This window comes from Cydia amplana, chromosome 21 (assembly GCF_948474715.1).
Source record: "Cydia amplana chromosome 21, ilCydAmpl1.1, whole genome shotgun sequence".
NCBI lineage: Eukaryota > Metazoa > Arthropoda > Insecta > Lepidoptera > Tortricidae > Cydia > Cydia amplana.
In genome coordinates this window covers 7,656,599-7,682,852 of record NC_086089.1, presented here as the reverse complement: position 1 = coordinate 7,682,852, position 26,254 = coordinate 7,656,599, and the positions used below count along the sequence as shown (strand labels likewise).

Sequence of the window (26,254 nt, the reverse complement as noted above, 5' to 3'; positions counted from 1 at the left end):
AATCTTTCAGGTCCTGTGTTTTTTTAACATTTCCGTACTTTGTTTTAATATCCATATTATTGTGATAAATTGCTCATTTGCTATCTATTTTACTAGATAATGTTATACAATTCAACATGTGTTATCATCCCTAATATTTTCCTGATCAAATCGGTCGATTTGCCCAGCTCGTCTGGATATGGCTTAACGTAACGTCAGTGACATTTTGTTTTTTTTTAATCCTTAAAATGAAACCAAAGTCCAAAACATTAAAGGGCAGTCAGCCATGCCACCAAATTCTCTAATGTTATTGTTTTAAGGTTTGTGTTGTGGGTACTGAGACAATGATATTATATCACTACATAGTATAAACAAAGTCGCTTCCCTCTGTCTGTATGCTTAGATCTTTAAAACTACGCAACGGATTTTGATGCGGTTTTTTTAAATAGATAGTGTGATTCAAGACGAAGGTTTATGTATAATTTGTTAACCCGTGCGAAGCCGGGGCGGGTCGCTAGTAATATATAAATACTTAAATATAGAAAAACCTATGACAGGTGCTCTTCACACAAATTTCATTAAACCGGGATTTGAACCCAGAACCATCTACCTAGTGGCCAGACGGTCGTCAATAGGGAATATTACGCGAAATTCTGCGTAGGGGGCGCCACTCCAACAACAAGTAAACAATATAAGGGTCTACCGGAAACGAGAGTCGAAATATTGGTTATCTAACCTCTCTATCACTCTTGCATATTCGAGCGTTAAAGAGGCAGATAGCTGAGTTTCGATTTCGCGTTTCCCGGTAGGCCCTTTGTATGCCCTTTGTAAACAAACCGCCTTGATGTATCAATGTCATATTAGATAGTCTGTGAAAACTAGCCAAAAAACAGTTTAAGGTACAGTATGTATAAGCTACTCTATGGTATACTAAAGTCACTAGTGCTGCACTCTGGTGGCAAAACATTGCAGTAATACTCCCTATTAGCATAAACATGTGGAGCTAAATGAAACTACAGTTTAATCTTCAATTGTAATTTCAGATTATTATGATTATTGCTTTCATACAATATTATATAATACAAAATACTATATCAGTAAACAACCTCCCTTATGTATAGCACAATTGGGGCAATATCTATGAAAAGGGACCCTATTGTCGATGGCGCTTACGCCGCACAGCGTCGCGCGGCATTGTATTTATATCGGAGCATCGTTAATAATGGCGTAAGCGCCATCGACAATGAGGTCCCTTTTCAGAGATAACGTCACAATTGATATCACAGTATAACTCAAAACAAATGACGTTCAAAACCAATTCAGTAACCTTGTTAAAATTATGTCATATTGCCTATGTATCAAGAAACAATAAATCCAGAAAACTAACATTCTATGGAACTTCTTTTCGTTTTTTTAGCATTAGAAAGAACTTGAAAGAAGGTAAGCGATTTTGACATGTCATTTAATTGAAAAACACGGTACTTTTTAAAAATCAATAACTATTACTTATGAAAGCAGAAGACTATAAAAGATCGTGTTAGATTCATAATTGTTACATATTTACCGTAACTTATTTTTAAAATGTATTTTACAATTAAAAGACACATCAAGATTGTTTACCTTATTTCTAATGCTAAAAAAAACGAACTATAACTATGTATAACAAACCGCAATATTGAATTTGTCTCTGAATGATGAATTAACTAGTGATTTTTGTTTACATAGCAAGTTCCATAGAATGACACTACCTACTATAAAATATGTGACGTTATCAATCAAAAGGAACCTTATTGTCGATGGCGCTCACGACATTATTAACGATGCTCCGATACAAATACAATGCCGCGCGACGCTGTGCGGCGTAAGCGCCATCGACAATAAGGTCCCTTTTCATAGATAATGCCCCATATGTTCTATTGTCAGTTGATCCTTGCATTTCATTCATTAAAATCCTTAAACGATTTTATAACATTGGTATCTTCGCCAGAGTGCCTACCGCCATTATCACTAACTTAACCAAAATTAAAAAAAATTAAAACCCCCCCCACTATAAGTGTAAGGCCTGAGTGGACGCTCGAAGCGGAGCGTTCGGTGGGGCGTGCAGCGTGGCTGTGGGCTCACGCGTGATGTGAGCAGCGTGCACTAAGGCCGCTCCTATACGCTTGCATTTGTTTAACATGCACGCCGCACGCCCCGCCCCGCTGCACGCCCAACTCGAGCGTCCACTCAGACCTTACACTAAGAGCTGATGATCTTCAAACGGCTGAACAGATTTTCATGAAACATGGCTAAGAACACTCGGGATAAAATTATCTATGACACAAAAAAAACTAAACGAAAATCGGTTCATCCGTTTGGGAGCTACGATACCACAGATAGACACGTTAAACTTATAACACCCCCTTTGCGTCGGGGGTTAAAAAGGCCTAAAAACGTTATGTGCTTTTGCTAAAATGTGCAAGAGTGACAGAGAGGCAGATAATGATGATTATTCGACGTTGGCAGTAGGCCCTCAGTAAATGAAGAACCATTTACCAACAACAGCAATCTGCTTATCAATGAGATCATGATTAAAATTAATACCTCTCTAATTTTTGAAGTGAAAACTTCTTCAGCGGCGCTGTGCGCTTTTTGTGATGGGGAAAAAATGTTAAACTCGCGAGAGTGTAAGTGTAAGGCCTGAGTGGACGCTCGAAGCGGAGCGTTCGGCGGGGCGTGCAGCGTGGCTTCGGGCTAACAAGTGATTTGAGCAGCGTGCACTAAGGCCGCTCCTATACGCTTGCATTTGTTTAACATGCACGCCGCACGCCCCGCCCCGCTGCACGCTCAACTCAAGCGTCCACTCAGGCCTTACACTAAGACGTAAGATGTCATTGAGTTTTCACTTCTGTCGGCACTCCCGGAGTGCAACCCGTTGTTTTTTATTATCATCTCACAATCATGGTACCAACAATCTTTTCATCCATAAGCATCTCTTTAACCACATGTTGTAGCTTTGTTATGCTGCTAAACCTGTCCTCACCATTCAGACAGCCTTTCAGCAGCTTATCTAAATAAGGCCTGTACGCATTGACATCCTTAGGTATAGGATATAAGAGTGGCATTTCATCTCCAGCTAAAATGTAGCATGCAGCCCAAAGATTATGGTCACTTAGGTGGTGTATACACATGTTCTCAATGGAAAATGTGAATCCGGAACCCATGAGCTCTCGGGTGTACCGTTGGTACCAGGACGGGAGGTCCTTTCCAGGGTAGATGTGTTTGTCAAGGACGATAACATCTTCAAGGTCGACGAAAGATATATCGTCCTTTTCGTTGGCAACTATGTTGTCTAAAGACCAGTCCATGAGGTAGAAGCGAAATCTGAAAAAAAAAAAAACAAATTTGGTACATAATGAGATGTATTTAGAATACTGGGCTATAACAGCGAAAATGGAATTCCGCAAATTGTGGGCATTTTTCTTTTTCACTCTTATTACGCCTTCATTAGAGTAAAAGAGAAAGATCCCCGGAATTTGCGAATTTCGGTTTTCGCAGTTACCCCTCAGTGTTTACAATTATGACATCAAAGTACAGCAGATTAATTTGTAGTAATGGGTATATGAAGCATTTCTTCCTGATATATGTGGTGGATCCAAGATCCAAACCACATAAAAAATGCAATAGACATTTCCTCTCAGGCAATAACTCAGAAAGTAGCTAAGGATGATGTATCATGAAGCCTTGTGAAAGTCCTCTGCAGCTTTGTTAGTGATAATGTAGGTATGTAAACACCAAAAAAAACAAGGGGTTGCACTCCGGGAGTGCTGGCAGAAGTGAAAACTCAATCACTATTGCAAAATGTCTGCAGCACTATGTATAATTGAGGTTAACGCCATGTAGCGTTATTTCGTCGCATTACTTGAAACCCCTAAGAACATCACTCGAGTACTAACTACTCGAGTTATATTAATACCAGTTAGAGCGAAACTCACTAGATGGCATTTAAATCAACAAAGAAAAACTCAATGACATTGAAGTAACAATTTTTCGATCAGGTCACGTGTCCGTCTTACGTCTTACGGTCACGTGACACCTGTTACGAGTTTAACATTTTTTTCCCATCACAAAAAGTGCACAGCACCGCTAAAGAAGTTTTCACTTCAAAAACCTTGCTAGTAATTGCTTCCCAATTGAAAGTTTTAGAATTCGGAATGCTCAACAAGCATCTCACCTGTCGTGTTTAAAAGTGAAATCCATGGCAGCATCTAGGATCTTCTTGGCGAACTTCAGTTTCCGATGCCAGGGGACATGCAGGAGGGACGCTAAGGATTCTCCCTCATGGGCCTCCACAACAAGTCTGCCGCACACCCCTCCGTACGCTGGGACCGGCCAACCTTTGGATTTTGGGATCACCTGGACAGATTTAAAGACTGCAAGATAGTTGCTTAAAAAAGGTACAATTTTTCTGGTTAGCGGTTTGGCATTTTCTGTAGTTAAAAGAGTGTAATTAAATAAAAAAGTGGAATGCTCTAATACTTGATTTAAAATATCAACATGAAGCTATATGTACTTTGCCTGTGAAAATCCTAAAAAGTAAGAGAAAAAAGTTCCTATTAAGAATCAACTAGCCAAGATGGAGAAATATTGTATGTACACCACACAATGTAAGATTAGTAACTTAAATAAGTAAAAGTTATTTATGAGGTTACCTTCAATATCAAGGGTTCTGGGTTGATGCTCAAACTTGTCCATATATTGATTAGATCAGATTTAGAATCAGTAAATTTTTTGTTACTAGTATTTATGAAATCCAGGATGCCTGTAGCGTACGGGCAGAACACGAGCCCCTTCCTTGGCTCCGTATCCGGCCAGCTGAAGTTATAATGAACCATATTCTTGATTTTATTAACAATGTTACTCAAATTCAACAAATCTCTAGGCTTACAGTCATCTTTTAACTGCCAACTCTTACACAACTTCGAGTCAAACTCTTGTAGCTCCCAATTCTGTGCTAACTTCTTCAAAACAACTCGGCGATTCGACTTTGTGTACCCGTAGTATACATTCTTAGCGTTGAACATGCGAGACCAATGATTACCGCTTTCCAACATTATCTGGTTAGAATAGAGTTCCGGACAAACGGACACACCGTAGCAGGCCGGGCAGCGGTCTAAATCTGTAATATGCATCACCACAGGGGATTTTAAGTCGCCGAATAATAAGACAGAAATTGAAAAGGAAGTCGTAAACACTATGATCATAAATAAAAAACGTGTGCATAGTCGTCGTCGCAAGAATCGCTTGTATAATTTGTCCCATGTTCGAGTCATTTGGTCCGAGTTTACTTTAAAAGACAATTTAAGTGATACGATTTAATTTTTTTGAAAATATGAATTCGGGCGAGTCGAAAGCTATTTTGTTTGTTTGACATTTGAACGTCAAATCGAAAGTCAATAAATAAACTTAAGATGCGTTCTCATTATTCGATGGGATCAAAGCGCTTGCACACGGTACGTGTACGTAAAGGGCACGAAGCAAAGAGTAGTATAATATATATATGAGAAGTCTAAATGCCCCTGTACACAATGGGTCAGCGCCGGTCACTCCAAGGGACGCAGTCACGCAGCCATGCGGTAGAATGAGATAGCAATATCACTTGCTCCCTCTAACGCATAAATGCGTCCCTTGGAGTGGCCGGCGCTGGCCCATTGTGTACAGGGGCCTTAAGGATTTATTTTATTTAAAATATAGGTCAAGCAAATCTTGTCAGTAAAAAAAAGGTGCGAAATTCAATTTTTCTATGGGACGATATCCCTTTGCTACATTTTTCAAATTTGCCACCTTTTTCTACTGACAAGATCTGCTTGACCAGTTATAGGTCATCATCGTTATAATGTTCCATGTGAAATAACGTGAGTTTACATCATCATCTGACAAAATATAACTTCATGCATCTGACCGGCTAGTGCGGTGCGGTTGTCTATTAGGGCTATAAAATTTAGAAATGTTGAGGTTAATACGTAGCCTCGAATATATAGCTGTCAAAAAGTGTCAACAGTCAAAACAAGTTGCGTTTTGGGATGGTTCGGTTTTGGGGTTTGGTTTGGGTTCAAGAGCTGAAGCTTCAGTTTTCTACCTGTGTTTAAGTTTGAAATTCAGTATTTAAACAATACGCAATATGATACGCAGTGTATAATGTTTAATTATTAAGTATCCGCTTTATAAAACCACAACAATGGTGGTGAATGCCCCAGAAACGCCTATACAGGCCGAGTTGATATTCGTCATCGAGGCTACCTCAACAAATGGGGCATACATAAACGAGTTAAAAACGAATTATATTATACCTACGCTTGAGTAAGTATAGTTTAAAAGAAGTATCTTATCTGCTTATTATTTTACTTTATATTCCGTAACACTACCTACTAACGTCCAATACTACGACTAAGGTCCAAAATTTGAACGCGTAATTAAGTATCAGTAAAAATCTTCTTTTTGGTATGAGGTGAGGTTTCTTCCTCAAGTGAAAATGTTTTGTATTAGAACTGCGACATTCTAATAATATTTACAGCTGAACAAAGATAAAATTGGGTGTTTTCACGGTTCTCATTTATTTATCACCAATATGGGTAAATTGAATGTATAATAAGAATTCCTTATGTGTAGGTATTTCCACGGAGGCGCGCTAGAAGAGGGCGGTGGCAATGGCTCCGTGTATGGCATTGTAACATATCAGGCTGCAGACAACTTGTTAGCTCTGCCGGTGAACACATTTGGACCATTCACATGCCCACAGACAGCTATAGAAACTATTGATAAGATACAGTAAGCAGTTTTGTATTATAATCCACTACAATTATGTTCTTTATAAACGACTATTGGGCTTATTTAAGACATTAGGCACTATTCAGAGTTAGTTCAAGTTAAACTATATTGAATAAAGCAAATAAGTACAAAGGGTTGACTTTATCCTGCTTGAGAGTTTGAGACTTAAGGTATACTAGCAACCCACCCACGGCTTTGCAGGGGTAACAAATTATACATAAACCTTCCTCTTGAATCACTCTATCTATTTAAAAAACTGCATCAAAATCCGTTGCGTAGTTTTAAAGATCTAGGCATACATAGGGACAGACAGACAGTGGGAAGCAACTTTGTTTTATACTATGTAGTGATTTTACTAATCTTGGTTTAATATTAGAAAAAAAGTTTAATTTACAACAAACATAGTGTAATTTACTGACACACTTTGATTTGGGCATTTTACAAAATAAATTGAATTCATCATTCTATTAAACATAGTCTCTAAGAACGAATCTGACTATCTTTCATAGTTCCTAATTTTTCCTCCTCAACCCATTTGCATTTAACACCCTCTGTATTTTGTTGTATAGCATTCATTTGTGGCTTTCCATTTCTATCAGAATTTCTGTCGTAGATTCAGATGGAAACACCCTTCTTGCACTAGAAGCATAAGGACCCTTCGGTAATGGAAAGCCACATTTAATCAAACTTTAAATAACACTAATAATTTCTTCAACAGGTTTATCGGAGGGCAAGCTGAAAGCCGAGCTTGCATCACCGAGGCCCTGGTGGCAGCCGCTGCATGTTTCGAGGAGCTCGGACGGACAGACGTGTTGAGACATGTCCTACTGTTGTGCTGCTCCCCACCTTATTCAGCATATGCTGGTGGTTTGGTGCCACCAGGTGAGATAACACTTTTTTCACATTTACTATTATATTCTTTTTAGGTTATCTTAGTGTAAGGCCTGAGTGGACGCTCGAGTTGGGCGTGCAGCGGGGCGGGGCGTGCGGCGTGCATGTTAAACAAATGCAAGCGTATAGGAGCGGCCTTAGTGCACGCTGCTCACATCACGCGTGAGCCCACAGCCACGCTGCACGCCCCGCCGAGCGAGCGTCCACTCAGGCCTTACACTTAAAGTTCTGTATCTTAAAACTGTGATAGTTCTCACTGCTGAATGTAATCCACATTTTTAGGGTTCCGTACCTCAAAAGGAAAAAACGGAACACTTATAGGATCACTCGTGCGACTATCTGTCCGTCTATTCCCCCCCTTTATGACAGGAGAACGTATTAGAAATGTGCAGTCAAGCGTGAGGCGGACTTAATGGACGGAACCCTTGGAACGCGAGTCCGAACTTTAAAGGCCTGTGCACACTAGGTGCGTGTGCGTAGACGTGCACGTGCGTATTATAATATACAGATCCTTATGAGAGACGACACACCGCTTGCGTGACGTCTGCGTGCGTGGCTCAAACATTTTAGCGCAAGTCTTAAATGACACGGTCTTAAATGACAACTTTGAACTTTGAATTACTACATCTGGGGCCCGTTTCTCAGAAGCTTGTAACTTTTAATACGAGCGGATGTCACTTTTTGATAGATTTTGTTAGAAAGGGACACCCACTTGTATTACAAGTTACAAGCTTTTGAGAAACAGGCCCCTGTACTAATAATGGAATGTCATCAGGTGCTCCGGGGACCATAGAGCTGGCAGCCCGGCTCCTAGGCTCCAGCGGGGCTCAACTCTCCATAGCCGCAGCCCGGAGACTCCCGGCACTCTTGAAGCTGTACGAGAATGCTGGTGGTGACACGCACCATGCACAACTAAGGAATTATGCTAAGGTACTATTTTGACTGCTTGCTTACCTTAGAACAACCATACTCTAAGTGTGTTCCGCGGAACCCTAGGGTTCCGCGACACCCCTGCAGGGGTTCCGCAAGAATTTAGAACACTATGCTTTAGTCGCCTCGATAAATTTTACTATGCCGCCACCATATTGTAGGGTTCCATCAAGTATTTCGCTTTTCAAAAGGGTTCCGTCAAAAAAAAAAGATTGAGTACCGCTGCCTTAGAACATCGAAAATTTCGTTATCTGTCTCTTAATCGCCTGATAATGCAAGAGTAATGGCTCATTTAGATGGTGCGAGAACTCGCATGCGTTTTCATTACATTGCGTTATTTGATCAGTCTGCTAAATTGATCTAACCTCAATGGTCCGAAATGTAACTAATATCGTATAAGAGTTCGTGCGCCGTCTAAATGAGCCCTAATAGAGGCAAATATATTATATTATATTATATTATAGCCTTTTCTTCCATACTCCTTCTTTTAGTTTATCTATGTTTATCTTAGTTGTTTTGTTTGTTTGTATGGATCCCTCTCTGGGTGAAGGCCTCCTCCAGTTTCTTAGTTCATAGAGGCAAATAACGTAATTTCAATGTTCGATGTCCGCGGTAGGCCCTTGTTGTACAATATGTAAAGCCACAGATTAATAAATAGTTACTACGTAACAGATGCATCATTCCCATACAAAAGCGAAAATACCTACGCTATAATAGCCTACAAAATCTTAATAATAATACCTGCTGCTCAGGACGAGAAGAAATGTACCACAGAGAGTCGAGACTGTGTTGCCCGCCGTGCGAGTCACGTGCCAACGCGTCATCGTAAGAATGCGCTAGGGTTGTAGGTTGTAGGTACCTATTGTACCTAATACGATGATTATTGTAATAAAACGAATGTTGCGAATCAACCATATTTTTTATTAGTCAGTCAAATATGTTTTAGTTTTATATAATGATTTATAATATTTTTCCCTTCTCGGAATTCTCTGTTATTAAATTTTATAGTTGAAAATATCCTAAATCGCGTAAACAATTTTAATAAATACTCATACGGAAAACAGGAGCAAAGCGACGGAAAATCAACGGTTTTAAAAGTTATACGGTGCTACCAGGCCGATTAATTATGACGTTGTCAAAATTATTTAAAAATTACGTGGTTTGGTGGTGGTGGTTTACAATAAATTACAAGTTTTCGGCATTTCGAAGCGTAAGCGCGGGAAACGTGCGGCGCAGTGCGGTGCGAGCGCTCAGGCGGGCGTTCGCCGGCCCTCTGTCGGTTGTATCGTCGACGATACGTCGAGCGGTAGGCATATAGCGCGTGGCCGTGAGCGAGTGACGGAGGCCTGGTAAAGCAGAGAAGAAATGGTATATATTTAAGATTAATTTCCTTATAGTGATATTTTGATTCTATCGCTAATTTAATTGTTGGTATATCTTAAGAAAACATGAGTGAATAGAGGTAAGTGATGAAGAAGGAATACATTTTTCGGGTTCTCTAATATGTTCTCACTGCTGAGGTGAAAAGTTTTGTGAACTACACGAGATCAAAGTTATTTACATCTCGTGCGCTTTTGAGTCCCTTACTACGCTCAAGATTCTAAATTAGATCTATTATAGAATCTTTCGCTTGCACGGGACTCAAAATAAGCACTCGAAGAAATATCAAACTTTGATCTCTTGTTGTACAATAGTTATTTGTACAACAAGAGATCAAAGTTTGATATTTCTTCGAGTGCTTATTTTGAGTCCCGTGCAAGCGAAAGATTCTATAATAGATTCACGAGCGTAGCGAGTGAATCTAATTTAGAATCTTGAGCGTAGTAAGGGACTCAAAAGCGCACGAGATGTAAATAACTTTGATCTCGTGTAGTACACAACATTTTTCACCTCAGCAGTGAGAACATATTAGAGAACCCGAAAAATGTATTCCTTCTTCATCACTTACCTCTATTCACTCATGTTTTCTTAAGATATACCAACAATTAAATTTTCACCTCAGAAGCTCGAACAAGGGTACTTTGCTACTTAAAAACAGTGAGCAAAATCGCATTTTGCTCACTGAGTGAGCAAAATCGCATTTTGCTCATTTTGTCCTTTCAGTGAGCAAAATGCGATTTTGCTCACTGTTTTTAAGTAGCAAAGTACCCTTGTTCGAGCTGCTGAGGTGAAAATAACTATTGCCAATGAAATTGTAAAGACCCTGTTTTTTACAGGAAACAGGTTATCAACCACTGCTCAGTTTTAATAATCTCCTTTTTAGGACCCTCGGCACCTAGTATTACTCCGAGGGTACAGTTTGAAGGAGCGCCCCCCGAGCCCCGCGCCCCCGCCCGCGCCAGAGGCGCCCCCAGACATTTATGGGTATGTACTCCCGAACATTATATATTTAGGGCCACTTGCACCATTAACTAACCCGGGGTTAACCGGTTAAACCATGGTTAACCGGTTACCAATTTTTTATGGATGGTATCAGTCGATCAGGTTTGTTTTGAGTTGTCTTAAAGCAATACAAAAGTCACAAATAATGGTCAAAGTCTGGCACCCGCACTTTACTGACGAAACGCTTCTAACAAAATGGCAATACCTACATCGTGACGTCACCATGTAACGTTAGAAGCCGTTTCAATTCAATGTATGGAAAACAAGGAAATTGCGATTTTGTCTGTGAAATATTGCGTTTATGTAATATTTTTTTTTCCTATTTGGAAGTTAAAAAAACCAAAATTTGGTGAAACTTTAAGGTTTTGTATTTTTTTAGGGTTCCGTACCCAAAGGGTAAAAACGGGACCCTATTACTAAGACTCCGCTGTCCGTCCGTCCGTCTGTCCGTCCGTCCGTCCGTCCGTCCGTCCGTCTGTCACCAGGCTGTATCTCACGAACCGTGATAGCTAGACAGTTGAAATTTTCACAGATGTATTTCTGTTGCCGCTATAACAACAAATACTAAAAACAGAATAAAATAAAGATTTAAGTGGGGCTCCCATACAACAAACGTGATTTTTGACTGAAGTTAAGCAACGTCGGGCGGGGTCAGTACTTGGATGGGTGACCGTTTTTTTGCTTGTTTGTTTTGCTTGTTTTGCTTTATTTTTTGTTGATGGTGCGGAACCCTCCGTGCGCGAGTCCGACTCGCACTTGGCCGGTTTTTTATTATTCCCATATATTTTTTAAACTTTGATAAATTGCTATACAATTGTATATTGTATAGCAATATATATATTGTATATTGTGATAAATTGCTCATTTTCTATCTATTTAACTAGATTTAGTTATAAAATTCAACATGTGTATAATACCCCTATAGGGATGATGACACATGTTGAATTTTATAACAAAATCTAGTAAAATAGATAGCAAACGAGCAATTTATCACAATAATGTGGATATTAAAATAAAATATTGAAAAATTACAAAAATACAGGACCTGAAAGTTTCAAAATTTAAGTTTTTTTTAACTTCCAAAAACGATAAAAGTAAGGGTACCATTCAATTCCTTACATTTCATCCAAAAAAATATTGTATAGCAATTATATACATAAACGCAATATTTCACCGACAAAAACGCAATTTTCTTGTTTTGTCCATACTACAAGATGGGCTCCCAGAGACCTTGACGTCACGTTCCCTTATCGTTTTGTTTAGGGCGTTTCGCGAGTGAAGTGCGACTGTCGGCCTTTGACTACAATTTCTGACTTTTGTGTTACTTTAATGCAATGGGTCCCATATAGACATTTGATCCTAAAAACAAACCCGATCAATTGATACCATAAATGAAAATTAGTCATGTAGCCTATTGCTGTAAGCTGTTTTTCAATATTGACATTATGGGAAATATGTTCATACAGTTCATTTGTTTACTTTTTTCGATGTTTTGATTATCATAAGAGTTAGGAGCGTAAAACCAATTCCATATTTTTTTTATAAGCTCCTAACTCCTGTATGCAGAAGAGATCACGTGACATCGTCCCCATTCGTCTTTTTAACACGCAACCCGCCGTTTTGAAAAACATGAAATATGCCCCAATGGCGGCACGACCTGCCCTGTTTATTAAAAGCTTGTAACTTGTAATACAAGTGGAAGTCCCTTTCTAACAAAAGCTGTCAAAAAGTGACATCCGCTTGTATTACAAGTTACAAGCTTCTGAGAAACGGGCCTCTGGACGCACATCTTGGAAGTCCTTTGGAGGCCTTTGCCCAGCAGTGGGACACTTTATAGATTGGTTAAAAAAATGTCCCGATATAAAATAGGAACCAAAGCATGTAGTAGTCCAAAGCGTCTAGTTTAAAGGAGTGCCAAGCCCTCCCACGCGAAATGTGCAATTTTGTATATATAAATATAAAATAAATTAATTGAGCCTATATCTATCTAATACCTTTAAACGAGCAATTCTTGTCTATTTATATATATATATATATATATTTCGGGGATCTCCGAAACGGCTCTAACGATTTCGATGAAATTTGCTATATGGGGGTTTTCGGGGGCGAAAAATCGATTTAGCTAGGTCTTATCTCTGGGAAAACGCGCATTTTCGAGTATTTATATGTTTTCCGAGCGAAGCTCGGTCACCCAGATATTACGTTATAGTTTGAGTCTACGGTAGTCGATATTAATTATATATATTCTAGTGTTTTTATTTGTGTATTCTATACATGTAGTTTATCAGAATTATTAATTGTTTAGTTGTTTACTAAGTTCTAATAAGTAATTTTTTCTCCTTGCACCAATTTTACATGTCTCTGTTTGGCCCGATGGTTGACTGGTAGAGAATGCCATTAGGCATTAAGTCCGCCATTTGTACATTATTTTTGTGTATTGTGCAATAAAGTTTAAATAAATAAATAAATATACGTCCCACTGCTGGGCACAGGCCTCCTCTCATGCGCGAGAGGGCTCGGGCTATAGTTCCCACGCTAGCCCAATGCGGATTGGGGATTTCACATACACCTAATAATTAACCTATATAATTTTTATATATGACACCGTAAGATTGTGAACCCGTTAGTTTATAATCTAACGTAGGTTAGGTTAGGTTAGATTATAATCTCCCTACCGTCAGTTTATAATGTAACTAGCGAGATTATAATATGACGAGTGTTTACAATTTTACGGTGACATATATAATTTAGCTTAATTACTACAGTGACCATCCATTTCAGGAAATCTCCTTAGCTTGTTAGCTTTAGTATACAGGATTGCGTCATATAAAACTCAGAATAATGATGATTCATCTTATTTCCCGTACATATACCTACTCGTATCTCTGTGGTCTATGGGTCGGGTATTACCAAATCAGTAGCATTTGTTATCTCTCTGAGGCTAGTCGTTGTTTGTAACCGTAATTATTTTATTAAATAGTATTTTTGTTGGATTAAAACATATTCAGTTTGGTGCTAGTGGTCTTGAAATACACATCTTAGTTTAAAAACGGTTTGTTACAAAATATGATGCAATAATTGCCTATGTTCGTGGTTATAGTTGTTTTCTGTATTTTATAATAATCTTTTAAGGCCCAGCCATACAAATTAATAATCAAAAGTTTGCTAGTGAAATTAACCCTATAGTGAGATAAATAGAGTTGCTTTTGTATTGTTTCAAAATACAACATGGTTCCAATTGAAAATGACTTAATTTCAAATTGTAAAACTAATACTATATTTTAAAATTATGAGTGAAAACAGTGCCAGTTTAAACCAACGTACGTCATTTCAAACGTTAGCGCTTGAAAACTTAGTTATCAATTATCATAGGGACATTGTTGGAGGTTGGAGACCGTACTGTGTCTTATAAAATTGCGTTAAAAGTATTACTTTTTTTCTTAGTCTATGGTTTTAACAAAAAGCTCAAAGATATAAGTATGGGAAAGATCAATAAGTCCATCCAAACTGAAGATAATGTCCAAGTGGAGAAACACGGGCCACGTGTGTTTGGAACGCGTTGTGATCGGAACTGCTCTGAAAACTGTTGGTTGAGAAATGTGGTTGCAGAGTCGCGGCAGTGCGGTGACGTCTCTTCGGTTGACGGGTACTTCCGCCATTTATATTTCAAGCTGTATACAATACACAATACTTTTTTTTTTGTATGGTTAAGTAAAGGCGAAGATCTCCGATTCAGCATGGGCGAAAACGCTTTCGGATGTCCGCCTATTCTCATTCTTGGTCTCATTTTTAGGGTTCCGTAGCCAAATGGCAAAAAACGGAACCCTTATAGATTCGTCATGTCTGTCTGTCTGTCCGTCTCTCCGTCTGTCTGTCCGTCCGTATGTCACAGCCACTTTTCTCCGAAACTATAAGAACTATACTGTTGAAACTTGGTAAGTAGATGTATTCTGTGAACCGCATTAAGATTTTCACACAAAAATAGAAAAAAAAACAATAAATTTTTGGGGTTCCCCATACTTCGAACTGAAACTCAAAAATGTTTTTTCATCAAACCCATACGTGTGGGGTATCTATGGATAGGTCTTCAAAAATGATATTGAGGTTTCTAATATCATTTTTTTCTAAACTGAATAGTTTGCGCGAGAGACACTTCCAAAGTGGTAAAATGTGTGTCCCCCCCCTGTAACTTCTAAAATAAGAGAATGATAAAACAAAAAAATATATGATGTACATTACCATGTAAACTTCCACCGAAAATTGGTTTGAACGAGATCTAGTAAGTAGTTTTTTTTATACGTCATAAATCGCCTAAATACGGAACCCTTCATGGGCGAGTCCGACTCGCACTTGGCCGCTTTTCAAATTGTGTTTTGTGATAACTGGCGGTCTAGCATGAGTTACGTTCTCGCGCAAGCCCATACTTGAAGTCGCGCTAGATGTATGGAGTCGCGCGCTAGAACGCAACTCATGCTAGCAGTGCCCTGTTTATCAAAAGCTTGTAACTTGTAATACAAGTGGAAGTCCCTTTTTGACAGCTTTTGTTAGAAAGGGACTTCCACTTGTATTACAAGTTACAAGCTTTTGATAAACAGGGCACAGGTCTGATAATAAGAGAATATTTTTGTCAACTCACTTTTTGGAAAATTTCAAAATGGTGGAGCTATGCGGATTCGCGAGATCTACTTAGGATCACTAGCTACAGAGGTTGTGTATAATCTTTTGTCATCGTATTTTCTCGGAACCGTTCGTAATTCGTCGCTATACTTACTCAACCTCATATCTGCAACAATCATTTGATGGAAATGTCGCTTTTCTTTCATTAGGAATACGGGTGTTTTTGTCATCAAATGAGTGTTGCAGATACGAGGTTGAGTAAGTATAGCGGCGATTTATCATGCCATTTCAGTCAACTTCGGTAGGTACTTTTCGTACCGAAACTGACTGAAATGGCATAACACGTCCGTACGTTTCCGTAAAAACACATCTGTATTTCGATGGTAATTTGACAAAAAACCGGACAAGTGCGAGTCCGAGGGTACCGTACTTTTTAGTATTTGTTGTTATAGCGGCAACAGAAATACATCATCTGTGAAATTTCAACTGTCTAGCTATCACGGTTCATGACATACAGGCAGGTAACAAACAGACGGACAGTGCAGTCTTAGTAATAGGGTCCCGTTTTTACCCTTTGGGTACGGAACCCTAAAAAGTATTTATATACTACATAGTATAAAACAAAGTCGCTTCCCGTTGTCTGTCTGCCCCTGTGTATGTTTAAGGCCCCAGTACACAATGGGCCATCGCCGGCCACTCCAAGGGACGCAGCTATGCGGTGGAATGAGATAGCAATATCATTTGCTCCCTCTAACGCATAAATGCGTCCCTTGGAGTGGCCGGCGATGGCCCATTGTGTACTGGGGCCTTTAGATATTTCACACTACGCAACGGATTTTGATGCTGTTTTTTTTAAATAGATAGAGTGATTCAAGAGGAAGGTTTATGTATAATTTGTTAACCCGTGCGAAGCCGGGGCGGGTCGCTAGTCGACAATAAAGTAGTATTTATCAATCAAAAGTTGAGCATATAGCTTCAGGTTTGGTGGGTGCAGGTTTTTGACCCCGTTACAATGATATTACATAACCATAGATAGGTTATACTCATACTTGAGGAGCACAAAAAATACTTCCATATTTATGTATGTGCCTACGAAGAAATCTGTTATTTTTGATTAATTTTCTCATTCCATCCATTTTTGTCACACTCGTTGTTAAACATAAGGTCGTCTCTTTCTCTTTCGGTGTGCGGGAGTTCGTCAGCACGTGCACATTTCTCGCTTGTCCAGCCGCGACTAAAGGCAACTTGTCCAATTTGTCACAAGTTAAGCGCTTCAATTTTGGAACGCCTATAACCTATCTTGAGTTATAAATCATTGACAGGGGGGTGTCACTCCGCAGTTTAGGTACATTTGGCCGGCGCGCCCATCAGAGTCATCAGACAGGCGTATAGCAGTGGGCTGCCGCTCGGCGTGCACGATAGTCGTGTCACGTGGCGCTAGCGCAAAATTGAAAATACACAATGGCTTCGAAACTTACTCCGCGAGAATCAGACATGCTATTTTCGGATAAAACATGTATGTTTACATAATCAACGTTTGTAATTCCTACATATTTATCTTAAAAACAATAAATCAGTGGGTATAGGTATAAAAACTTGTCAAGTGATAACCCCGTGCCGACACCCACAGCTTGGTCATAAAACTGCGGCGCGCAAAGGAGATTCACGGTTCGTGCGCGGTTATAAGTTTCAATTTTGCTTGCAGGCTGCGATATAGGTGTAATTTTATACCTAAACCTGACTTTTGTGAAGGGGTGAATTTTCTGTACGGTAGTACTATTAGTTATTTTGTGTCATTGACCCCGTTATCATTTTTCTGCAGGCAAGGCCGCGGGGTTCCGCCATCGGCGCCGCGGCCCCCGCAGTTCCGCCCGACGGCCGCCGTGCGCCCCAACACGGGCTGGTTGCCCCCGCCTCGCAACCCCTTGTACGACAACTCGGCGCTGGTCAGGCAGCTAACGCAGCCATCATATCCACCTCCACAGGTAAAGATAAGATAAGATAAAAAACAGTTTATTGTAGAGATGCACCGGATATCCGGTTACTATCCGGTATCCGGCCTATCCGGCCGTTATTTTAGTATCCGGCTGTATACCGGATAGTGACCTACTATCCGGCCGGATACCGGATAGTAAAGTTAACACATTTTGGGGTAAAAAATGGAATCTAAAAAACAGTCACGGTCATAATGCTAACGACACAGTAGATAGAAATGAATACGTAACCAATGTAACCAAACACAATACACTTATTTGTTTACACAAAAATACGCGCACGCACTTTTAACTATAAACGAACTTACTAGGTACGTAATGACATGATAAAACTCGTTACGATCCTAGAAATGTGTCCGCGCGAACGTTCACTACGAAACAGGTCGAAACCTGCACGACGCGCACCTGCAAAACTCAAAATATAGGTATAGTTCCGCCGGCCGGATACCGGATATTCGGCCAGTGTCCAGGACGGATATCCGGTATCCGGCCAAACAACTATCCGTTGCATCTCTAGTTTATTGCCACAACTAGAAATCTTACATTCTTACAACTAGAAATCTTACAATTAGAATAACCTTAAACATAGTAGGTAGGAACTAACATTAATTTAAATTTCATATTGTTATAGGCAATGGGTACCAGTCTCAGCCCGTGCTAGATATGTGGCATGCATATATCCAGCGCTGATTTTCAGCCTGGTCCCTTCTATATATATATAGATATACGTATAACATATATATATATATATATATATATTTTTTTTATCGTCCATTCCCACAAAACTCAGTGCTCTGCCATCTGAGCTACCAAGACCTTACCCAATAGGGTATTTGAATTTTTGAAGTGAAAACTTCTTTAGCGGCGCTGGACACTTGAGGTGGGGAAAAAATGATAAACTCGAGACAGCGTAAGGCGATCACGTGACCGTAAGGGGCGTAAGGCGATCACGTGACCTGACCGTAAGCCCCGTAAGGTGGCCACTCATAATTTAAACGGCATTTAAATCAATAAAGAAAAACTCAATGTTATTTGACATTTATGTTGCGGACTCCTTTTCAAGAGTCTTTACCTATATTTAAATAATTTGACGTTGTCATGGCAGTATGTAAATAAACATGTCAATGAAAAAGTGTGGTCTTATTTGAGAATGATAATAATATATAATAAATAAATAGAATACCTCCGCTAAACGTATGTATCGTGTTACCGGGCGTCGGTAACATAGTGAGGTGAGTTATCACTTCTATCGGCACTCCCGGAGTGCAACCGTTGTTGCTTGTTTTTATCAATGGTATCAGTCGATCAGGTTTGTTTTGAGGGTCAAATGTCTGTATGGGACCCATTGTCTTAAAGCAATACAAAAGTCACAAATGATGGTCAAAGTCTGGCACCTGCACTTTACTGACGAAACGCTTCTAACAAAATGGCAATACACCGTGACGTCACCATGTAACGTTAGAAGCCGTTTCGATGTATGAAAAACAAGGAAATTGCGATTATGTCGTTGAAATATTGCGTTTATGTACCTACTTACTAGCGTAAGACAAAGACAGTATGATTCTCTCAGTAAATACTTAGTTCATTTTAGATTTTATTTGATATGTTCTAGATGTTTTTGTATATCTACTTAACCTTTTCAACGCCAAGAGCCACTAAAGTGGTCGAGTGCTGTCGTGCCCATGACGCCAACAGCCACTAAAAAGGCTATGACGGACGCTGTCAAAGCAATTTTCCTGCTGACAGATAAGGTTTATTTTCGCTCTTCATATTGCAACCATTTGGCGTATAAGCCACATTTTAGCATGGGACGAAAAGCGTTGAAAAGGTTAATGACTTCTACCCTTATTTCCAGCCCGGTATCCAACGCATGCCCGGCATGATGGCAGCGGGACCATCCACGGGGGCTGCACCGACTCCACAACGGACTTACATATGGAGCGGAGTGTTAGAGTGGATGGAAAAGGGGAAGAACCCTGGCGACCAGCAGAAGGTTACCAAGCATCTGCCATGCCAAGTGAGTGTCAGTTCTATAGATCTACCGTTAACTTCAGCAATTCGTAAGGAGTTATTTCCAGCCCGGGATCCAACGCATGCCCGGCATGATGGCAGCGGGATCCTCCACCGGGGCTGCACCGACTCCACAACGGACTTACATATGGAGCGGAGTGCTAGAGTGGATGGATTAGGGAAAGAACCCTGGCGACCAGCAGAAGGTTACCAAGCATCTGCCATGCCAAGTGAGTGTCAGTTCTATAGATCTACCGTTAACTTCAGCAATTCGTAAGGAGTTATTTCCAGCCCGGTATCCAACGCATGCCCGGCATGATGGCAGCGGGACCATCCACTGGCGCAGCACCAACTCCACAACGGACTTACATATGGAGCGGAGTGCTAGAGTCACTGACAATCCAACCTCTAGACTGAGCTTAGGCCAATTCTTTCATGAAACCGATGCTGCCAAAAATACGGGGGTGCGGGGGGACGAGGTGAGCGAATCCCGTGCCGTGATTGGTCCGTTCAAAGACACGGACCAATCACGGCACGGGATTGACTCGAAGATGGAGTAACGCTACCGTATGTGTGGCAGAGGGGGTAGCGCGACTATGCTATGTCTAGAGGTTGGATTGTCTGTGGCTAGAGTGGATGGAGAAGGGAAAGAACCCTGGCGACCAGCAGAAGGTTACCAAGCATCTTCCATGCCAAGTGAGTGTCAGTTCTTTTCTATTTGATGAAAGATTTGAGCCACTGACATGGGAAAGTGGTTTAAAAAAGTATGAGTAAGTCAATTTTTGACCGGACCGAAGGTTCTCCGTTTCAGATTGAACAAAAATGCTTTCCTATATCCGGCTGTTCTCTACAGGTCATTTATTCAGTCATTTATTCAATACTGCATATTGTCATGAACATAATAAGGTGTTACAATTTAAGAGGCCAGTTCATGACACGCTGTACGGGCACACAATAGTAGGTACTTATATTTACAGTTTTATACGTCTCATTTCACAGCCGATTCTCGTGAAATTTTGTGACCAGCAGCCGGGCTAGCACATGATTGGCGCGACAGTATCTCGCGGCGAGATAGACTACTCGTCCCTCTTTTATTAACACAGAAACAGACGGGTACCTATATCGCCGCGAGATACTGTCGCGCCAATCATGTGCTAGGGTTGCAGAGGCCGGAATTATCGCGGAAAAACAAAAGACTGTTGCAATCTTTCTAGAGTTAGAAACATATTCCCTGGTCATTAGGTATGAAATGTATCTTTTGTCAGAAATAGGTTTTAGAACACTTCTTCTGTTTGATGATGGGATTTAGGCAACGCACAGACAAGATATCCTCCAGACTGAGCATAGTAGCGCTACCCCCTCTGCCACAAATATACGGTAGTTTTACTCCATTTTCAAGTCAAAAGTGTCTTTGTGTGACGTCCGTGTCTTTGAACGGACCAATCACGGCACGGGACTCGCTCACCTCGTCCCCTCGTCCCCCGCACCCCAGTATTTTTAGCAGCATCAGTTTCATGAAATAATTGCTCTAAACTCCGTCTAGAGCATTCCTAGTCTATGGAGCAACGTTTTGGTGTGCTACGTTTTGATTCTTTGTAATATACCTTTACCCTTTCAGGTATCAGCCAACTCCAAGGACATAGAGCCAGAGCTGAAGGTGGACACGTGGCCCAACAAGCTCCTGATGCAGCTGATGCCAAAACAGCTGATCAGCAACATCGGAGGGCAGTACCTCAAGGACAGCAAGTCCGTACTGTTCCATCTTCAGCAAAACGAGGCCTTGGATGCACTTACCAAAGTCATGGTCAACGGATTTGTAAGTATATAAAAAAATTACATTCTATGCCCTAATATAATGAGCAATTGATAATTTTTGACCGCATTGGATCAAAAAGTTTCAAATTTTTAACCTTAAGTCAGTCGAGCGTCACCCCAAAAGTACCAGGCGATCATAATACGCTAAGAGTAACCAGCACTAGCTGAATAACATCGGAGGCCAGTACCTCAAGGACAGCAAGTCCGTGCTGTTCCATCTTCAGCAAAACGAGGCCTTGGATGCACTTACCAAAGTCATGGTCAACGGATTTGTAAGTATATAAAAAAATTACATTCTATGCCCTAATATAATGAGCAATTGATAATTTTTGACCGCATTGGATCAAAAAGTTTCAAATTTTTAACCTTAAGTCAGTCGAGCGTCACCCCAAAAGTACCAGGCGATCATAATACGCTAAGAGTAACCAGCACTAGCTGAATAACATCGGAGGCCAGTACCTCAAGGACAGCAAGTCCGTGCTGTTCCATCTTCAGCAAAACGAGGCCTTGGATGCACTTACCAAAGTCATGGTCAACGGATTTGTAAGTATATAAAAAAAATTACATTCTATGCCCTAATATAATGAGCAATTGATAATTTTTGACAGCATTGGATCAAAAAGTTTCAAATTTTTAACCTTAAGTCAGTCGAGCGTCACCCCAAAAGTACCAGGCGATCATAATACGCTAAGAGTAACCAGCACTAGCTGAATAACATCGGAGGCCAGTACCTCAAGGACAGCAAGTCCGTGCTGTTCCATCTTCAGCAAAACGAGGCCTTGGATGCACTTACTAAAGTCATGGTTAATGGATTTGTAAGTAAGTATATTAAAAAAAAAACATTCTTTGTCTTAATATAGTGAAAAATGTAAATTTTTGGCCTTATTGGATCAAAAAGTGTCAAATTTGTAACCTTAAGTCAGTCGAGCGTCACCCCAAAAGTACCAGGCGATCATAATACGCTAAGAGTAACCAGCACTAGCTGAATAACATCGGAGGCCAGTACCTCAAGGACAGCAAGTCCGTGCTGTTCCATCTCCAGCAAAACGAGGCCTTGGATGCACTTACTAAAGTCATGGTCAACGTATTTGTAAGTACATATATTTTAAAAATATTTTTTCTCAAACATGCAATGAAATGTCGTCGCTCCGGGCGTTATATCAGGCTTCGAAGTATCACGTTTAGGGCGGAGCAACTCCAGAGAACTGTAATTTCATACGAAGGCCTAGGCCGGGAAGTATTTTTTTTTTTAATTCTAATGTAAACATGGGGTCTGTGTCCATGAACAGGCTAAACAGCCGAATTATATTTTTTTTTTAAATATTTTTAGTGAATGAATGGTTATCGGACCAAAACATGACCAAAATATCCGTGTTAACGCCTGTTATACACGAACGTACTGATATTAAGAATATGAATCTGTATGATTCAATGTGTTGATGAATAAATTTAAAATCTTGTCTATACGTAAGTCATTAGAGACCATAGACAATATTTAAAATCCTCTGCATTTATTTTATTTATTGAAATTGAGATTCTTATTATCAGGTTGTGTATAATGGCCCTAATAGGGTCTATTCGAACACTACACACACGAAATACGGACAACTTCCGTAAAAAAAAGTCATTATGGCAGGATTGGAAGTAAGATTAAAAAACTTTTGTCGTGTAGCTATTGGTGGTTGATATTTATAATTTGTTTTTTTGAGTGATTTTTTTTATTTCATTGCATATGTTTGAGAAAAGCACTATACATGCCTAGCCGTGAAAAGGTCGTGCCGACTTCGTATCACTATCCGGCCTCCCTACGGTCGGCCGTCTATACCTACTCACCCGGCAAGCCCTTCTTTCCCGGCGTCTGCAGTAATGTACTATTATTTTTATATTACCCTTATTATTAAAGCAACATAGTCCATTTCCGACTACAACACCTCAGGACGGGCATAAATTGCTTCGAATATAAATGGTTTGTTTTATTCTCCTGTCGTAGTCATAGATTTTAATTTGGGACCATTTCGTACCTTGTCACAGTGACAATAGTATGAGGTCTCTAGCGACTTTCATATCGATTGTCACTGTGACAAGGTACAATTTGGTTCATAAATTAATATATTTGTTAGAAAAAAAGAAGGTCGAATCTTTTTTTCTAACAAATATTGACATGTTAATTTGGCAGGCCGGCTGCGTCCACTTCTCGCCAATGTCTTCCCCGCCGCAATGCGACATCAAAGTGCTGATCCTGCTGTACACGCCCGACAAGAAGGCTTACCTCGGCTTCATACCTAACAACCAGGCCACGTTCGTCGATCGACTGCGAAAGGTAACAGTGTGACATCAAATTGATTGGAGGCCAGAGAGTTGGCCTGCAGAGAAACCACAGAAAATACGTGTTATCAAAACTAAATGAATATCGAAAAACATAGACAGATGTCAACAGAGACTAAACCAACCTGCATGCAGTATGCATACAACACAGTTCCGTACCTCAAAAGGAAAAAATGGAACCCTTATAGGATCACTCGTGCGTCTGTCTGTCTGTCCGACCATTCCCCCCTTTATTTCCGAAAGTACTGGGTCTAAAATTTTGAAAAACATACACAAAATAGTTGACATTAAAATACTAATGAAATCCGCTGTTACAGGTGATTCAGCAACAGAAGATGACACAGATCATCAAGCAGATGCCGCCAGCCGCCAGCTCCGCGCCCATGCCGGGCGCAATGCCCACGGCCACCATGGCGGGTAAGACGGCCCCACTGCTGTGTTGCGTCGCGTCGCGTCGTAGCAACGCGGTTCATGTCGCATGTCATATATATATGAACAGAAGATGACACAGATCATTAAGCAGATGCCACCAGCCGCCAGCTCCGCGCCCATGCCGGGCGGCATGCCCACGGCCACCATGGCGGGTAAGACGGCCCCACTGCTGTGTTGCGTCGCGTCGCGTCGTAGCAACGCGGTTCATGTCGCATGTCATATATATATGAACAGAAGATGACACAGATCATTAAGCAGATGCCACCAGCCGCCAGCTCCGCGCCCATGCCGGGCGGCATGCCCACGGCCACCATGGCGGGTAAGACGGCCCCACTGCTGTGTTGCGTCGCGTCGCGTCGTAGCAACGCGGTTCATGTCGCATGTCATATATATATGAACAGAAGATGACACAGATCATTAAGCAGATGCCACCAGCCGCCAGCTCCGCGCCCATGCCGGGCGGCATGCCCACGGCCACCATGGCGGGTAAGACGGCCCCACTGCTGTGTTGCGTCGCGTCGCGTCGTAGCAACACGTTTCATGTCGCATGTCATATATATATGAACAGAAGATGACACAGATCATTAAGCAGATGCCACCAGCCGCCAGCTCCGCGCCCATGCCGGGCGGCATGCCCACGGCCACCATGGCGGGTAAGACGGCCCCACTGCTGTGTTGCGTCGCGTCGCGTCGTAGCAACGCGGTTCATGTCGCATGTCATATATAAATGCAAAACGACGCAATTGAACGTTATTAAGTTTATCATTCAAATGATTCAAATTCATCATTTAAAAGTCAATAGGGACGATGACACATGTTGAATTTTGTAACAAAATCTAGTAAAATAGATAGCAAATGAGCAATTTATCACAATAATGTGGATATTAAAATAAAATATTGAAAAATTACAAAAATACAGGACCTGTAAGTTTCAAAATTTAAGTTTTTTTTTTAACTTCCAAAAACGATAAAAGTAAGGGTACCATTCGATTTTTTTACATTTCATCCAAAAAAATATTGTACTGCAACTATATACATAAACGCAATATTTCACCGACAAAAACGCAATTTTCTTGTTGTGTCCATACTACAAGATGGGCTCAGAGACCTTGACGTCACGTTCCCTTGCCGTTTTGTATAGGGCGTTTCGCGAGTGAAGTGCGACTGTCGGCCTTTGACTACAATTTCTGACTTTTGTGTTACTTTAATGCAATGGGTCCCATATAGACATTTGATCCTAAAAACAAACCCGATCGATTGATACCATAAATGAAAATTAGTCATGTAGCCTATTATACCAGCTAACATACGGAAACATCTCAAAATTTCCATTCGATTACTTTGCCACACATGTGGATAAAACGCTACTTTCTTATTAGTTCTTATTACTTCAATCAAGAGAGCCTTTACCAGCTGGTGTGGTGAAAAAGCTAATTTGTACAGGTGGAGGCACAATGCAGCCCACGATGTCGTCAGCGGGCATATCAGCGCCCGGCATGAGCGGCATGGGCGGCATGGGCGGCGGCATGGCGGCCGGCATGAGCGCCATGCCGCCGCTCGGCCCGCAAGCGCCCAGCCCGCAGGGCATCGTACAGCAGATGCATCCACAGGTTGGTTATTCGTTTTCTTGCTTTGGACAACCCTAGGGGTTGTCCAATAATCACGTCATACTTTTTTTGTCTATTTTTAGGGTTCCGTACCCAAAGGGTAAAAACGGGACCCTATTACTAAGACTCCGCTGTCCGTCCGTCCGTCCGTCCGTCCGTCCGTCTGTCACCAGGCTGTATCTCACGAACCATGATAGCTAGACAGTTGAAATTTTCAAAGATGATGTATTTCTGTTGCCGCTATAACAACAAATACTAAAAACAGAATAAAATAAAGATTTAAGTGGGGCTCCCATACAACAAACGTGATTTTTGACCGAAGTTAAGCAACGTCGGGCGGGGTCAGTACTTGGATGGGTGACCGTTTTTATGCTTGTTTTGCTCTATTTTTTGTTGATGGTGCGGAATCCTCCGTGCGCGAGTCCGACTCGCACTTGTCCGGTTTTTATTTGACTCTGTATTGTG

General features: G+C 40.8%; 2 protein-coding genes across 2 annotated transcripts in view; one reads left to right on the top strand and one right to left on the bottom strand.

The window, feature by feature from the left end:
* Positions 1-2,902: 2,902 nt before the first annotated feature.
* On the bottom strand, positions 2,903-5,378 carry LOC134658110 (divergent protein kinase domain 2A). Its single transcript, XM_063513716.1, has 3 exons — positions 4,671-5,378; positions 4,193-4,374; positions 2,903-3,342 (listed from the first exon to the last, which is right to left on the bottom strand). Exons 1-3 carry the CDS (start codon positions 5,289-5,291, stop codon positions 2,907-2,909), a joined length of 1,239 nt encoding a protein of 412 aa, XP_063369786.1. The 5' UTR covers positions 5,292-5,378; the 3' UTR covers positions 2,903-2,906.
* Positions 5,379-6,064: 686 nt separating this feature from the next.
* The window catches only part of LOC134657866 (mediator of RNA polymerase II transcription subunit 25-like), a 31,960-nt gene continuing 11,770 nt past the window's right edge, over positions 6,065-26,254 (top strand). The window contains exons 1-11 of the mRNA XM_063513446.1: positions 6,065-6,318; positions 6,628-6,786; positions 7,505-7,668; positions 8,453-8,607; positions 10,871-10,971; positions 17,429-17,591; positions 19,456-19,617; positions 21,229-21,426; positions 23,602-23,745; positions 24,068-24,167; positions 25,626-25,792. Coding sequence (XP_063369516.1) covers positions 6,197-6,318; positions 6,628-6,786; positions 7,505-7,668; positions 8,453-8,607; positions 10,871-10,971; positions 17,429-17,591; positions 19,456-19,617; positions 21,229-21,426; positions 23,602-23,745; positions 24,068-24,167; positions 25,626-25,792 — 1,635 coding nt within the window. The 5' untranslated portion in view covers positions 6,065-6,196. The remainder of the gene's footprint in view (positions 6,319-6,627; positions 6,787-7,504; positions 7,669-8,452; positions 8,608-10,870; positions 10,972-17,428; positions 17,592-19,455; positions 19,618-21,228; positions 21,427-23,601; positions 23,746-24,067; positions 24,168-25,625; positions 25,793-26,254) is intronic.

Coding starts and splice junctions, on each gene's coding strand:
- LOC134658110 (XM_063513716.1), bottom strand. CDS start 5,291: ATGACTCGAACATGGGACAAATTATACAAGCGATTCTTGCGACGACGA. Junction 4,375..4,670: donor CAGAACCCTTGATATTGAAG/GTAACCTCATAA, acceptor AAATCTGTCCAG/GTGATCCCAAAATCCAAAGG. Junction 3,343..4,192: donor TTCACTTTTAAACACGACAG/GTGAGATGCTTG, acceptor TTTTTTTTTCAG/ATTTCGCTTCTACCTCATGG.